This window comes from Rhinolophus hipposideros (assembly GCF_964194185.1).
Source record: "Rhinolophus hipposideros genome assembly, chromosome: 22".
NCBI lineage: Eukaryota > Metazoa > Chordata > Mammalia > Chiroptera > Rhinolophidae > Rhinolophus > Rhinolophus hipposideros.
In genome coordinates, this window is record NC_138068.1 from 15,270,424 (window position 1) to 15,288,285 (window position 17,862).

General features: G+C 38.2%; 1 protein-coding gene across 3 annotated transcripts in view; it reads left to right on the forward strand.

The window, feature by feature from the left end:
• The window catches only part of CHD6 (chromodomain helicase DNA binding protein 6), a 181,936-nt gene that overhangs the window by 107,644 nt on the left and 56,430 nt on the right, over positions 1–17,862 (forward strand). For all 3 annotated transcript variants that reach the window (XM_081034142.1, XM_081034144.1, XM_081034143.1), the window contains exons 16-17: positions 194–404; positions 10,099–10,294. In XM_081034142.1, the coding sequence (XP_080890268.1) occupies positions 194–404; positions 10,099–10,294 (407 nt within the window). The remainder of the gene's footprint in view (positions 1–193; positions 405–10,098; positions 10,295–17,862) is intronic.

The window sequence follows — 17,862 nt, forward strand, 5'->3', positions numbered from 1 at the left end:
CTCTGCACCCGCTGCCCCTGCAGAGCCCTCTGCTGAGGGCATGGACGAGGGATACACACACAGCATTGCTTCTCTGCACCGTCGGGCCGGAACCTAAAGATTCACTTCCTCTCTCCTAGGATCTGTAAAGCGGAGAGCAGCTTTTACCCTTCTAACTTTGTTCAAGGAATAGTTTTGTTCCATTCCTTTTTAGGGGCAGAGGAGAAAATTCTGGAAGATTTCCGAAAAACCCACAGCTCTGATGCCCCCGACTTTCAGCTGCAGGCCATGATTCAGGCAGCGGGGAAGCTGGTGCTCATTGACAAGCTGCTCCCTAAGCTGATCGCAGGTGGCCACAAAGTACTCATCTTCTCCCAGATGGTGCGCTGTCTCGATATCCTGGAAGATTATCTCATCCAGAGAAGGTGAGACTTGGGTCAAAGCTGGGCGCCAAAGGCTGCAGACAGTTCCTTTTCTCTGATACCTTTTTGATTCGTTCAGAAATTATGCTTTAACAACCACAAAGCATTCAAAAATGGAGACAAGGAATCGCCTCTTAAAGATTCACCAGAATTCAGAGTGAAATCTTATAACCACATATGCCCACGTTTAACTTTCTAGAGTGAATTTCATAACCTGTAATATAGCGCAAGAGAGGCCTTCCTTTGCTTGAAAAAGGAGTTCTACGTGTTTATTTATATTCTCCATAGTTGGAAGAAGCAATTCAAATAGTGTTAGAAAAGGTTAAGAAAATAATATATTTACATTTTTTCCTTTCCTTCTTTTTTCTTTTTTTTTTGCCTAATGATGAGAGAAATACATTCTTGGAAGCATCACTACAGAGGGTGCCAAAAAATGTATACACATTTTAAGAAAGGAAAACTGTATTAAAATTGTAATACACGATATATACCGATAACAAAAGATGAATACAAGTCATATTTTTCTTCTGCAATTACAAGAGATGCTCAAAGTGGTTACCATCAGCGTGCAGACACTTCTGATTACGGAGCACTACTGCTCGAGCAACGTTGACCAGTGTACGTTTTTGGCACCCCCGGTATGTGTCCGGCTGCTAAAAGAGTATAATCTATCAACTCACAGAAAAATAGTTTGGGGATATTTTATATCTTTTTCATCAAATCATCTAAGATTTTATGATACATTAGCTATGGCTTCCCAATTTATTTTCTTGTTCATTCTTCTATAATTTCTTGAACCTAAATTTGGTTACTTATGCAGGTAAAAAGTCTATAGTTTTACATGGATTATTTGGATTCTGTGTGGGTACTACATTTGTTAATTATGCACTGGACCTTACACCAGTGATCTGAAGATATAAATGGATTTTTCAAAATTTACTCTTCATGATAAAAGACTTTTCAAGATCACAGAAACTGTTGGCTTAGGCATTGCTAAGTTTGAAGGAAATCTTTGTTTTCCTAAAGTAAAATCATAGCAAATCTTACTTGTCTTTTACGTATTATTGTCCTTGAACATTCCGTTTGCTCTTATAACATGTAATTTATAAAAAGAGTATTAAATGACAAATTTAACTATGGGATATGCTGACATTTCATGTTACATAAATAATTCTCTGAAATCGAATGAGACAATGAAAGAATTTCTTTGAGCCCTGTAGTGGAGTTTTTTAGGTAAAGAATTCTTAAGACTTGTATTATTTTTTCTTTGAGGAAGTTGTAATGAATAAATCAAAACTCGTAAATTAGTTTCATATTTTACGAATTTGCTATAGATTAGGAACCCGTTGCCAGAACACTTGCTTCTCATAAATATATTATCTTACTCTTCAAAATATACCACTCATAGTTTGCAGTTTTATTAAAGAAGCCCTCCCCCCACCAAATGAGTAAATGTAATTAACACACTTTTGTTAAACACAGGTGTCTGTTGAGCTCCCTTTATGCTATTTTGCTTATCATTTATTGATCATTTTGTTTTCAAATTACTTGAGTATCATAGTATCTCTTAAAAATATGGGTGCATGTAATACCACCCCTGCTCAAAGCCCTCATTCGTACTTGGGGCATTTATCCTTTTAGTCTTTTTGGGTGTGCATGCCTGCATACATTTAGTTTTGTTGTTTATTTGTTTACATATTCTACATTCTGCTTTGTAACACATTTTTATTTAATAAGAAATTTTTTCTTTTATTTTTCTGCAACGTAATTTTGATGATCTGCATGATATTCTATCCTAGGTTTTTAATTTTTTCAGCATTTTAAGGAACTCTGAATATCCCATTATATTCATTGTGACTGTTTCCATTTATTTCCGTAGGATAAATTCTGACGTACAATTTTAAAAGCATTTGGTAAATATTTCCAAAACACCCTCTAGAAAGGTATTTAAATTATGGTCTCCTGTTTTAGCTTGTATTTGATTATTAATGAGAGTGAATATTTTTTCATATATAATAGCTACTTATATTTCTTCTTTTGTGAATTGCTTATTCATGTTCTTTCTCCATTTTCGGTTGCTCTTTGCCTTTTTGTTTGTTAATTTATAAGAACTGTTTACTTAAGAATATGGTGCAAATACTTCCCCAGTTTTGTTTTTGACTGTTAGTTTATGGGTGTGGGTTTTTGTTTATTTTTAGAAGTTTTAAATTTTATAATAGTCAAATCTCTCTTAAAAACAGCTTTAAATAAATTTGAATGCTTAAATCAATGTACTTTAAAAGGCTTACTTTCCCCACCTCTCATCCATTGCAATCGTATAAATATTCTGAAGTATTTTCTTTTATGGTTTCTTCACCCTCATAGCATCTAACAGGGATCTTCTGGGCTTAATATCATCAATCCTTTTCTCTTTTTAATTAAGTTTTCATTTTCATTAAAGTTATACCTGTACATAATGTAAAGAGCCACATGAACTTAAGAAAAATTGTATTTCCTAATTCATACCCTCTTCTCCCCTGAGTTTTCCTGCCCCCAGAAACAATTACTTTAAACTCTTAGACTATTTCTTTGGTATTTATAGGTATATCTAAAAAATGTTAGTAGTTATAATTTCTTGATTTTTTTTTTCAGTTTTAGGTATTATCTGTTCTCACTATGGAACATGAGTATTTCTCTTCTTTCACTGCCCTCATGAAAATCATGTATGCAACTTCCTGTCCTCCCACCTTCCCAATGTGCCATGTAATACTTTGGGTTAGATTTTTATTCAGTGTCTATTAGAACTTACATAAAAGCTAAATTATAGCTTAGTCGTGCAGTACCCTGTTGACTATTTCTTTATTGCACAATTTTTTGTTTTCTCTGAAGCTAACCATTATTTTTACTTAATTGCTTATTTTTCTAAATACTTATGTATAATTGAGCTCCAAAATTCGCCCTGGTTGTCTGCGTCTCCTCTTGTTGTTTTCAAGCACATCAGTTTCATCTTCTCAGAGCTGTCTCTCATAAAACCTTCTAACATGCCTCTCTCTGTCCATTTGTTCTTCCTGCCTAGTACACAGCTGTTATCTGTGCTCTCCCTTCATCATGCCGACAAGTTTCTTTTTTTTTTTCACTTGAATCAAATCTTTTTGTTGGTAGACATGGGATCGTACCTCTTCCGGGAGCTTCTAAGAAAGGGTGAATGATGAGTGAATTTTGAGACTTTGAAATATCTGTAGTCTGTTCTCATTCTTGAGTAATAGTTTTGCTGGGTTTGAGATTCTAGATTAGAAATCATTTTCCCACAGAATTTTGAAGGGTTGCTTCATTGGCTTCTAGCTTCCAGGGTTGCTGTTTAGAAGTTCAAAGCCCTTATGATTCCCAGTCTATGTATGTGACAGTTCTTTTTTCTTCTATTTAGAAACTTTGATGTATTCTCTTTGTTCCGGTGCTGTAAAAGTTTACAATGAACTGTTTTTTGTATGGGGTACATTGAATTGGATACTAAGTCATTTTTTCCCATCTGAAATCTAAATTCCTTCAGCTCTGGGGAATTTTCTTGAATTTCATCTTTCCTTATTTCTTTTTGTTTTATCTTTGTGGGACTCTTGTTACTTGTATGTCAGACCTTCTGGAATGATCGCATGATTTTCTCTTTACTCTCCATCTCATTATATTTTGCTCTATCTTCTGATAGAATTCCTTTACTCTGTCTTCCAACCTTAATCCTACGTTTTCTTTGTGTAATTATATTTTAATTTCCTAGAACATTTTCTTCGCTAATTTTTCAATTTTCATAGCATTCGACTGGTTATTCCACAAATGTGGTGTGTTCATTTGTCTTTCTGAAATTAATCGAAATAGAATTTTTTAAAAAATCTTCCTACAATGTCTGTTTTCTCCAAGTCATAATTTTGTTTTTGTTTATTTATATCTCTGTCTTTCATATTAGAATTCTGGGTTGGCTTTTTTGTTTGTTTTTCTTTCATCACTTTAAATTGTTAATCACCTGTGTTTTGGCCCCATGATTTCTGATAGAAGTTCTGTAGTCATTTAAGTGACTCTTCCCCTTGTGGGTAATGTGTTGTTTTACTCTCTCGAGTGAGATTTTTCTTTTGATTTTCAGCACTTTGATTGTGATGGATGGAATTCATCCTGTGCAGAGTTCACTGAGCTTCTGGAATATGTAAATGTATGTTATCAAATTGGGAAGATTTGGGTCAATATTTCTTCAGTTTTTGTTTCTTTTCCCCTTTTGCCCTATCCTCTTATTTCTTTTTGAGATTCCAGGTAACCTGTATGTTTGACCTTTTGATATTGTCCCACAGGTCCTTAGGCTCCATTCCCCCCCCCCCACCCCCCCCGATTCTTTTTCTCTCTCCTTTGATTTATCTGTCTTCAGGTTCTCTCTTTTCTCTGTTGTTTCCATCATGCTTATTAAGCCCATTCAGTGCTTTTTCTTTTTTGTATTTTAGTTCTAGAATTTCTTTTTGGCTCTTAGTTTGATGTTTCTCTGCTGTGATTTGTTATCTTTTCATTCATTACATACATTCCTTTACTTCCATCGAGGATAATTGTAATGGCAGTTTTAAAGTTCTTCATTGATAATTACAACATTTTGGATTTGATATCTGGCGATTGTTTCTTCTCTTGAAAATGGACCACATTTTTCCTGTTTATTCATATGTTACATGATTTTGAGTTTTTTCCCCCTGGACATTGTGAGTGTTTTGTTGTGGAGATTTAGGATTCTGCTATGTTGCTGTGCAGATGTTGACGGCTTTTGTTTAGAGGCATTTAACTAGGTGAGATTCAAAATGCAAATTCTATCAAGGTCTGGTAGGTAGCAGCTCCAGTCTTAGCTCAGACTACTTTTAGTATGCTCCACTCATGTGTGAGTCAGGTCAGCTAGAGACTTCGGTAGCATTTATACCCAGAGTTTGGAATATACCTTCTCTGTCTTTCTACTTTCTGGAGATCCCCTCTCATCCTCTGGCAGTCCTGGTGGCCCCAGACTTCTTCCTCTTGTGCCTCTGGTTAAAAAGACAGTGGCTTTTTATCAGATTTGTAGCAGCCCTGCACTTCTGCGGCTTTTTCTCTGGCCAAAACCACAATCTGCGTGCTCTCCATAATCTGCCTGCTTTCCTTAACTCTCCAGTCCCCTCAGAGAAGTTTTTCTGTTCATCTGTTTTGTTTTTTATGTTTCATTTGGATTTTGTGGTAGTTATTTGCCAAGGGCTGATGTGTTAGGACCTTTTCCCTCTATACCAGAAGCAGAACCTCCGTGTTTCCGGTCAAAGCCTTTTTTCCACCGTCTGGTCTTAGCCATCAGACGGCGGGCACTGTCGAGCTGATTGACAGCTCTGGGTATGTGGGCTAGGCTTGTTGGTTCTGGGCTTCACTTGTCATGGTGAACACTAGCCATCTAGCTGCACTGTTTCATTGGGGAACCTCCTGTGTCAGTATTTTTGCGTGTTTCTCTTCCCCTCTCCAGCCTAGAGGATGGGAACTTGATAGTGCTGAGAGCTGATTGTAGGAAAGTGGGGTGCAGAGAGCTAGGGAGGTCTCAATTTTCCCTTTTTTCAGTATAGTACTTCTATCCTTAACTGTGATTGGTCTCTCCTAGGGTAAAAGGGGGTACAAAGTCTTTACCCTCAAGGCTGAGGTGAGTGATCTGTAGCCTGAATGGTATTCAGCCAGTTCCCCTGGTTTTTAGACTCTTTGCATCCCCATTTTCAAGGGTACCTGTTGCCACCAATGCCTGATCCCTTTGGATAGTCTGCGGTATTGAATTAGGTTATTTCTCACCTGGTATTCTGCTTTCTTCAAATTAAATACTGCTTGGCTGGCTGTCCAGCTTCCAGAATTTTTTGTGATTCTGTTTGTGGGTTTATTTGGGGAGGGGGGGCATTATTATACATTTTTTAGAAATCCTTTTACTGTAATTTTATTAGTGGTTTGGGAAGATAAAAGGATTAAATGTGCATGTGAACTCATAATCTTTAACTGATTTCTTTGGGGGTTTTTTGTTTACATTTCAGTCTTCAATCCTGTAATTTTAGTAAATGGTATAAAATAGGCATTTATTTAATTTATTTGCAAATATGTCTAATTTTCTATATTAAATAGTCCACCTTTTCTCCATTCATCTAAAACACTATCTATAAAATATACTGAGATGTTATATATGCAGGGTGTATGACTAATTTTTTTATTCTTTTGATCAGTATTTCTATTGCTTTGCTCATATGTTATTGGAGGTGAACTTCATAATTATTTTTTAATCTACTCCTACTTCAGCCCCTCACTATAAAAACTTATTTATATATGTATATACATATGTGTATATATATATGTATATGTATGTATGTGTATACACACACATTTACACATCAGTATTTATCTATAGATACATATATCCAGCTTTTGGGATTTTGATTGCTTTTTATACATTTAATACAGTACAGTTGACATCTTCGCAAAGTTGAAAAACCTGATATTCACTGCACTTACCGAAGTCCTTCATATACATTTGATGGTTCAGTAAGTATGTACTTTGCCTGGACAAGCCTACCTTGTTCAGAACCTCTGCAGGTGTCAGGGAGGTGGTGAGCAAACCAGCATGGCCCCGAGTTTCATATCGCCCAGTCCTTCTTATTTCTTACTGAGTTTAATCCCAAGTACTTTATATTTTCATGGCTGTTGTGAATGGGAGTGTTTTCACTCCTTATATTTTCCAGCTGGTTATTGCTGGGAGATAAGAAACTTGTTCGTTTTTCCTTAAGCCTTCTGAGAACAGCATTTCCTGTTGTGCCAAAAACGTGTCACTCTTCCCCTTGCTCCCCCCAAAACAAAGCACAGGGAGGTTTTCCAGAATGCCACCTGCTTCTTGTTGATACATGACAGTGACTAAGAATTACAGTTTGATGAACCACATCAACTCTTAAGGATTTTGTTCAAAATACAGTTGACACAGAGGGTTAATTGCTGTACTGTTTGGTGTGGCAAATTTTATGATGTCTGATTTCTTCATTCAGACTTATTAGCCCTCAAAATTTTCTTTGTCCTCTTACTGAGCCTCATTGCCTCTCCAGCTGTCGGTTTGGTTGTGTTCCCATTTAATTTCATGCCATATTCTCATACAGGGGTGAGGGCATGGAAGTGAGGGAGGTGAAGAACAATTTAAAAGAATGCCAGTAATTGGATTTTTATTTTAGTGTTACGTTCTTTGAGACTACTTCTTCAAAAGTGAACAAGTGATGGAAATGAGAATTAATGTTCCAATTATCCTACACAATTTCTAAAACCACGGTTACATCATAGCTGGCAAAACGCTACCTAATTTTATGGAAATTTTTTCTGTGGATCATGGCCAAGCTATAGCATCACTATTCATTGATTTCTCCTCCTCCTAAGGCTGTGCTGATTCCCTGCCTCATTCAGATCCCTGGGCACCTAGCTCCTCTCTGATGGCTGGGGGTGTCTGATTAAAGAATACTGAGTCCTCTGCGCTTGTAGCGGTAATCGGTCACATGTGTGATGGTGGGGGTGGTCACAGCTATTGTTTAATTTTGTCTTCTGACTCCAAATCCTGTGCTGCTTGCACTGCGTCGCGCACATGGCCAAACTTCTGTGAGAACCCAGCACAGATCCTTGGTGCATTGATTTATCAAAACCATTTTGATACCTACAGTTTCCTCTTTCACCTTCCACTAGAATTTCAAGTTTCTTAAGTTCACTAGTGTCCCTTATTTATCTTTCTCTTTCTCATTTAAGTTCTTGGGGAAATCTTCCTTTCCTACTGCATTGAGATGTAGGGTAGAGATGAAGAACATAGAGCGAACTGGTTAAGAGTGTGAACATTGAGTCAAATGGATCTGAGTTCAACTCACTCACCAGCCAGGTGACTAAGCAAGTTATTTTGCTTGTGTTTTTATTTTTGAAGTTTCTTCAAGTGTAAAACGGGGATGATAACAGTAAAACTACCTCATAGGACTGTTGTGAGATACGATATATACAAATCAGGTATCACAGAGCCTGCCACTTCCGTTGCTGCTGATATTGCTGCCTCGGCCGTGATTAATAATAATGATCCTTCTATCTAATGACCTGATAGTTTTGTGGAACTCTAACCCTTCGCTTTTCTCTCATGACACAAGATCTTAGCCTGCCTTTATGGTACTCCTGTCATCACCACTTGTCTTATTTGCTATCACTGTCCCATGTATTATCACTAAGTTTGTTACATTATAAAAGAAGAAAGGAAAAATCTACCCCTGTAATTCCAGGTATGGGTGCACTACAGCTTTGTAAAATGAAGGCGGTCTTTTCGAACTTGGTTCTTTGCTGTCTTACATGTCCTTTAGGAGTCTGAGTTGGCCTGGTTTATTCACGTGTATTTATTTCCTTTGTTGGTTTCTTTACTTGGGCTTTCCTTTTCCTCAAGGAAATAAGCATTATATCGCCAAATTTAGTCTTCTAGAACCATCCCCACACAGTCATTTACCCCTGGACTGTCCATCCTTACTCTCTTACCAGTTATGTATCTGAATTTTTAGAGATCAGGTTTTCCCAATTCTGGGCTACTGATAAGATTTTTGTCAGGATTCATGTTCTTGGCTGTTGTCAGGTCTAGGATGACTTACTTTGTCCTTATCTCACAAGGTTCCTATTACTTCCACTTTACCAAATAGTTCTTGCTTATTGGTCAGATTGGGCCCAGGGTAACATCCCCTTGTTAATTCATTTGTTGTTAGGGGGTAAATAAGAGAAGGAAAGATAAGACTCAGCAGCTGTCCAGATTGCTACAATATTGGAATTCTGTGCTAATTACACGATCTCCATCATAAAGTTACCTTCTGTGTTTTCTGGTGGAACGGATGGACAGTAATATGCTCCTCTAGCATTTTTCATTTCTTATTTTCTTTCCTTTTCCTCTTTCCTCCACCATGCTTTCCACCCTTATTTCTTGACTTAACACACAGGTATATGCCTTTTTAAGGATATTCAGCTTTACTTCCTCACTTTATTTTCCTTTAAAAATTTTAGTTCCCTCTACCCCTGACACAGCACAGAAACGTTTCCTGTGATTTATCCCCATTTGGCTTGGCAATACAATGCCTAAAAGATCTTGGTTTCAGCTATAAACTTGGAGGCTTTGTTGTGCACCTCTAAAGCTTTGAGGATCTGTTAGGTTCGAGATGTCTAGCCCGGGCATAAAAGAACTGCCTCTCAATATCATCATCTTCCAATTCTCAGTTCACCACAAAGCAGCTAGAGACTGATTTGAACTCTGAGTCTTTCTTACAGGCACTACTGAAAGTAGACATTTGAGGCTTTTATTTGTTTTTTCTGGTCTTACAATTAGATTCACTGTTAGTGAAAAACTGGGAAATAACTTGAGAATAAGTTGCTTGGGCACTAAGGATTGGTTTTTTTCCCCCACAGTTTTTCTAGTCCTCTAGTTTGTGCCTGTGTGTGTGTGTGTGTGTGTGTGTGTGTGTGTGTGTTTGGGGGAGTAGGGGACACTTTGCAATGCAGTTTAGGTGTCTGCTCTGTTTCATATGGGGAGGGATTCCTTCTAGACTGCTGACATTTGATCTGAATTTACAAGTGAGGGATTTAAGACCCGCGGTCACAGCTTCCTGCATTGTTTACTGTTCTCCACTGAAGTCATGATTAACGCCTGGGCTTTCGTTCGTTTGGGTCCCCTCAGATACACCTATGAGCGAATTGATGGGCGAGTACGGGGAAACCTGCGCCAGGCAGCCATCGACCGGTTCTGTAAGCCAGACTCAGACCGCTTTGTCTTTCTTCTGTGCACCAGAGCGGGAGGCCTGGGGATCAATCTCACAGCTGCTGATACCTGCATCATATTTGATTCAGACTGGAACCCACAAAATGACTTGCAGGTAACCACTAGGATGATTGCTGTTTGCCTTAGCTGCCCCTGAATCCAACTACATCACGACCGGACCGGGCTTGGCTTTAGCGTGGCTGTCATGCTCCATGCTACGCTGTCAACCAGATGGCAGGCTTAGGGCCTCGGTCAGGCTTTGCAGCCGAATGAAAAGTAAATGTCCCCCCTTCCTACCAATTGGAGTGGTTTCTTTCCTTTTACTTGAAATCAAATGGTATTTCACAGTGGCAGCCTCCAAGTACAGAATAGAACTCCTGTATTTTTATTATTGCTGTTAATATCATCCTCATCAGATGTGAAGAAAGTTTTTAAGCTTGACTAATCCCCTAATTCGTGATATATGGATTGATTCTCGCTTTTTGCTCGGCTTGTTTGTTAAATGGCCGTATGTCATATACAGTCAGTGAGCTAACCCAACGGGGTGGGGAAGGTCCATGGTGTGGCAGCTGACAGAGGGCGGCGTCCCCACTCGTTCATTTGCTCCCCACGTAATGCAGCACCTTAGAGTTTATGTATTCCCAGTGAAGTGGATTTGCAGGTTAACTTTTCTAGTTTTAACCAAACTAAATAATGGTGGCTTTAAAAGGTTATTGCAAAGATTGGAGTTAATATGTTTAAAAAGCAAGCGTGACCAAACAAGAAAATGGCAGAGCTAGCACTTCCGGTTTAGAGTTTTTCATCAACCCTGTTTGGAAGTAAAGCAGTGACTTTTTAGCCAGATTATACAATAAGTCAGCCAAGAAGGTTCTAACTTACAAGAAGCCCATTTAGAATGTAGATTTACATGCATTATCATTAACGACGCACTTCATCCTAAGTGTATATTGTATCTTGGGATATTTGCTAATACTCAGAGTCTGAGTGTACGTGGGAGGGAGTGTAGTGGGTGCCTCACATTTTTTTTCATGATGCAGGTAATTGATAAATCTGGAGGCTGCTGTTTTCATAAAACTGAGGAGGTGCCCGAGGGGACACCACAAGGGAAGGAGGCAGGAAAAGGGAGCTAGCTGATGAGTGTCTGGGCTTCTTTCCTGGTCACCACTTCACACAGAGTCACTCTGCTTTGTATTTTTCATTTAATGAGTTTCCAAATAACCTTTTATTTGAAGAAAGCAGTCTACTAATTGAAAAACCCATCCTTTAGATGATTAAATTTAATAATTTAATATTAAATTATTGACAAGTGGCAAAAACTCAGGGGGGAAAAGTCATTGTAAAAGAGTTGTATGGCACTGTGCTCAGTAAACAAAGAAAAGTATATGAGAGTTAACAGAAAGCAATACTTCTTACAAAGAAAGAAAACAGTACAAGAGGATAAGAATGATGGGGGTTAGGTGCCCTGATTTAGAGAGTGGTCTGGGAAGGCTTTTTTAAGAAGGTGACATCTGAGCAAAGGAAGCGTGTCCCAGACAGAGGGAATACAAAGTGTGACCACTTACAGTGGGGTGAGCATAGGTGACACCCCTGAAGCAGTCGGGACAGGCACTTATTGTACTGCATCAGTCCCAAAGAAAGTGCCTCGAGTTTCTTTTGAGTACTCTCCTTTTTAAAGTCCTCTCCTTTTCACTCTCTGTTCCTTTCTTCTCCTGCCCCAAAGCTTCCTTTTCCCATTCAATCCGCTCCTTTCTCTTTCCCATTCTCAGCCAGCTCTTAACTGACTTACTAACACATTTATTGAGCTCTAGACACGAGACCAGGCCCTGGGGAGACAGGGGTGCTTAGGACTTTGGTTTGGGGTAATTGAACTGAACCACAGAGTAGAAATAGAGTGCAGTGGTCACAGATCTGTGCTATTTCCCAAAGACGTGTACATTTTAAGAGGGGAAGAGACCTTTCCTCAAGGAGCAAACCTGGAGTTGGGAATTTCAGATTCCAAACGTAGGTCTGCCACCCAGTGCCCCCTGATTCATACTGCATAGGGGCCCCTCATTCCTCTTCTGCAGGAGTTGGTGACCTGTGGATGCAGACTTTTAGAGTGCCAAGAGAAACGTAAAATTGCTGGGCTTGAAATAAAATACTTGTGCATAGAAAATGGGCTGGGACACTGTACCAGCATGCTAAAAATGGTAGAGTTCAGAGGGGACTGTAGTAATTTTTTTAATTCTCTGATTATGCAGATTTTCATCGAGGAACAAGTAGTATTTTAAATTATTAAAGAAAACATACTTTTTAAGTTCAATAGAACCAGTGACTTGGAGAAGTAATATAAAGGTCAAGAGCAGAATCAACATTACGCTTAATTCTTTATACCAGCTATTTCCTTTTCATATGACTGTATATAAAGACACGGTATAAAGTTTTGCTAAATCCTGGACTTGGAAGTGACAGTAGTAAATTGAAGGTCGGAATCAATTTGAAATCTTGTACTGTTTGGCCAACTAAGTCTCACACACCCCCCTTTCTTCCCATTGCAGTCACTGGGAACTGGAGCAGTTTTTTGTTTTTCTGTTTTTGTTTTAATTTTTCTGAACATCACTACTTGTTTCTTGTAGGCCTTGTTCACCTCAAATATAGTAAAAAGTAAAGAACAAACTATGAGCCTCCAAATCATGCAGGAGAGCATTGGAGCCCTATAATCTTCCCTGGGTGGGCGTATAGCACCACTGCCCCCAACTTGTGGTCTACCCCAAAGGTTCTGTGTACCTTTGCTGATGTATCTTATTTGGACTTCATCTTAGAACTAGCTGCCCTAGTTCTGAATGTTTCTGTCTCTACCACATTTTTGTATGTGAGTTCTGTTTCGGAAAACAAGGAATAATGTTTGAGATTTGACTGTAAAATGACGAATCTCTTAAATGTGGCAAGACTCATCCCGTTAATCTTTCAGGTAAGTCATCTTGGCAGAACGTATGTTTATCTCCTGGTCTCCTTAGCTGCTTATGACAGTGGCCCCTGAAACAGAGCTTTGTTTTTCTCAGTGAACGAGAAGTCCAGGACTAGTGAGATGGCTGTGTAGTGTCACCAGAGTCCCAGGTTCCTTCCGTCTTTCTGCTCCACCATCCTCAGTGAGTGGATTTATATGCTTTTGGTTCCAAGGTGGATACTTCATGTCCCCAGCAAGAAAAATAATGAAGGAAGGCGGGGTCCTTTTCTCAGGAAAGCTGAACTTTGCCATATCACCCCAGTAGACTTCTGGAGATCTCATTGTCACTGTGCTGTTACCTTGCCATCCCCAGGACACAGTTAAACATATTGCTGCCCTTTGCAAGAATCAGGGTTCCCGTAGTGAAGAAGAAAGGGAATGTGGATACCAAGCAGGTAATTAGCAGTGTGCAGTGCTCCCCTATCAGACTGTTGCTCAGAATATTTCTTAAACTGCTTCTTACAATTTACTCTCAACACAGGATGAATCAGAGAAAAATCAGTGTCAGTACTTAGGGCCAAATGTTATCACTGCCTTATAGGTTCCATAAACCATATTACTTACTTTGATCCCTTCCTTTGTGTACCACAGTTATCCATCGAATCTTCTCCTAATAATAATGATTTACTACCAGGTAAGATACAGAAAAAAGGTATGGCAACTAATTGTAATAGCCAAAGACTAGACAACTTAGTTGTCTGGCAATAGAAGACTGACTGACTAAACTAAACCATAGTATATTCAGCTTTGATAAAAGAATGAGGACTGTTTCTGCAGACTGCTATGGAGACATCTCTTGAATACAGTGTTGGGTGAGAAAAAAAAAGTGGAAAAAATATGTATAGTATGCTAGCATTTATCTAAAAAGGCTGTGTGTCTGCCTGTCACTTCTTCTCCCCCCCAACCCCCGCCCCGCAAAGATAAAACAAACAAACAAAACTTTATGTTTAAGTGATTACCTAAGGGGCAGTGATGGAACAGGATGAAAGTGGCAGGGATAGCAACTAGTTTTTCCAAATAGATCTGTTTATATATTCGACTTTGGAACCATCCGAAGTATTTTATGGCATTATAAAACAATAATAAATTAATTTTAAAAACTTTGTATTCTGAAATCACTTTAAATTTTTTAAATGTTGCAAAATAAGTACAGACTTCTAGGACCCTTCACCCAGATTCTCTTAATGTTAATATTTTATATAACCATAGTGTAATGTTGAAACCAGGAAATTATCAGTGATAGAGTAATCTATGGACCTTATTCATATTCCTTCCAGTTTTCTACAAAAGTTCTTTTTCTGGTCTGGGATCCAATCTCGGATCTCACATTTCCTTTAGATGTCATGACTCCTTAGCCTACTGTAGTGTGTAACGGCTCCTATCTTTCCTTGTCTTTTATGATCCTGGCACTTTTGAAGGGTACTGACCAGCTGTTTTGTGGAATGTCTCTTAATTTGTGTTTGCTCGATGTTTTCTAATGATCAGATTTTAAAGTTACGCATTTTGGGCAAGAATGGCAAAGAAGTGATGTTTTCAGTACATCCCAGCAGGTACATGATGTCAATATGACTTACTGCTTGTGATGTTAACCTTGATTACTTGGTCGAGGTGGTGCCTGTCAGGTTTCTCCATTGTAAGGTAACCATTTGTTTCACCGTTAATGTCAGTCAGTGTCTTAGGAGGAAATATTTTGAGACGGTAAATACCGTGTTTCTCATCATCCTTTTTTGCATATGCATTTTTGCTTCCATTAGTGATTCTTGCCTTCAGCAATTACTATTATGGTGTTTGGCTAATGGTAATTTTCTGCTTCAGTCAGTCCTTCTGTAATGCATTTATTAATTGGAATTCTGTAAAGAACAGTTGACCTTTGCCCCGTTTATTTATATCAGTCATGGACTCAAGGATATTTATTTCATGGGCTATCATACCTCACTCTCATTATTTATTTTGTTGTTCTGATTAGGTCATTTGGAGAGCCTTCAAGTTGGCTCCTGTGTGCTTTTGACATGCTCCCATTAGTTTTTGAGCACTTCTTTACTTTCTGTCACCACAAGATGTTCAGGTTCATGTTCCATTTTTCGTGCCATAGCCATGGAATTGACAGTTTCTCTAAGGATCCCTGGTTCCTTTTATTCAAGATGGCACTTAGAAACTAAGATTTGGCTGCTAGGTCTGCTGTTTGCTACTGCAGTGTTATTGCTTCTAGACTCTCTGAGCAGACAGCTAGGAAATACATAGACTAACACATAAGTAACACTAACACAAACACTCACGCTGCGCTTATTCCGTATCTGTCCATCCATAGTGACATTTCTGATTCTAGTCCGGCACCACAGAATTAATTCTAGTCTTCCTCTCTTACTTATTTGTATCTCCTTTCCCTGGCTATGAGAAATCTGAATCTCATTATCATAACACAGAATATTTACTCATTTGTTCAATCCTAGTGTATGCATAAGTAGTGTCAGAATTGCTAACCCATATTCTGTGAAAAGTAAATTTACCAGCATATAATATTGGAGGATAGTGGGGTTTTTTGGTCATTAGTCTTATAGTACATAATCAAAACCCCATTTTCCAAAGGTACTGGGTTTAGTGTTTTTCTTTCCCGTCCTCTTCATTGTAGTTCAATTAATGTAGGGAAAAGTTAATTCCTGAAATTTTAAAGTAAAATGAAAGAATATAATCCACCTCTATAGCAAGTGGACAGCATAATCCCCAAAGAGAAATTACTTCAAATGTCTATATTCAATATTTTTTACATTGTCATTTTGATAGTTTCAGTTGGCAAGTCCTATATACCCTTTATCTAGACTCAACAACTGTTTACATTTTGTCCCATTTACTTGATCATTTTTGCCCTCTGTCACCCTCTCCTATGTGTCTCTTGAGTACATGTACAGACACACACATGCACGTGCACACGTACACCCTGTCTTTTGTCTGAACCATTTGACAGTAAGTTGCCCCCTAAGTACTTTAGCGTGTATTTCCCAAGTGCAAGGACCTCTCTTACATAAGAACAGTTCAGTTCTCAGAATCAGGAAATGAGAATATTGTCTCCAATCCATAGTCCATATTTTATAATTTTATAATTCCTTTCCACATCTTTATAGCTGTTACTCCCCAGTCTGAGATCCAATCCAGGATCACCCAATACAAAATTCTCATACCTCTTTAGTCTCCTTTAATCTGGACCAGTTTCTTGATTTTTCTTTCTCTTTTATGACCTTGATGTTTTTGAAGAGTACAGGCCAGTTGTTTTATAGATTATCCCTCAGTTTGTGTTTGTATCTCCTCAGGATTGGACTCAGGTTTCGTAATACCCTGAAGTGATATGTTCTTATCAATATACCACATGGAGAGGAACATGATGCCTATTCGTCTGATAATACAGACTTTGGTCTCTTAATTAAGTGGTGTCTGTCAGATTTCTCCACTATAATTTGGTGTTTTTCCCTTAGAAATTAATAAGCAATTTTGGAGAGATGCTTTGAGACTGTGTGAATATCCTGTTCCTCATTAAAGTTTCACCCATTGATTTTAGTTTCCATTGATTATTTTTGCTTAAATCATTCATCACTATGGTGGTTGCAAAGTGGTGATTTTCTAACTGTCACCCTACATTTGTTGGTTAACTTTCTGTAAGGAAGAGTTTTCCCTTTTCTCCAATTTATTTATGTCAGTACGTACTCATGGGTTCTTTTTTTGTTCAGTGGATTATAGTCCATTACGGTCTTTATTTATTTTGATGTTCAAATAGTCCTAGCCTTAGCCAGTGGAAGCCTCCTCAAGTTTCAAATGTTATTTTGATATGTCTCCATCATTCTCTGAGTACTTCCTTGCCGTCAGTCTGGCCCAGTAATAATGTTTCAGGCTCATCCTTTACTTGGTCTGCTGCAGGCCTGGAGTTAACCATTTCTCTAACATGCTTTGGTTGTGTCTTACAGAGAATGGTATTTAGAAACCAAGATCTGAGAGTTAGTTGTATCCTTTACCACTGGGTGTCACCGCTTCTGGTCCCTCTTAGTGAATATAGCTAGAATACATACACGCAGAGAATATAAACGTACACGTATACATAGCATGCATTCATATGTATGTATATAAACGTGTATACAAACATGAATACACGCATATCCACATCTATTTCTATGCTTGTATATATGCTTGTTTGTATACACGCATGTGCACACCTAACCTCTAGTCTTCCTCCTTTCCATATTTGACTGGATCATGTCAAAAGAACTCCGGAGCCAACTTGAAGAGGTTTCTCACAGGCCATATTTGAACAGCAATAAGAATAACAACAGCAATGCAATAAAGCAGCACATAATTAAATGCATAACTTCTTTGTGTTCCTCAAAATACTAATTATGAAAATCTTCATTGGTCACTTTTAGAGGATGTTATTTTGGAAACTTATTAAATGAAGAGAAAGAATTAAACATTTAGCTTGTTTCTCCTATTAATATATAAACTGTACATCAGGGTAACCAAAAAATTGATGAAGGGAATTGTAATCCCTAATGAAATTATCTAGGCAACTCTCATCAATTCAAAAGAAAGACAACCAGACATCATGTGCCTCTTGATGGAAATTCAACACCACCTATGAAATACACTTGCCAAAAATGAAATGTTAGCTGAAGTCCCAAGATATAACTCCCAGTATAAAGGAAATACAGGGACCT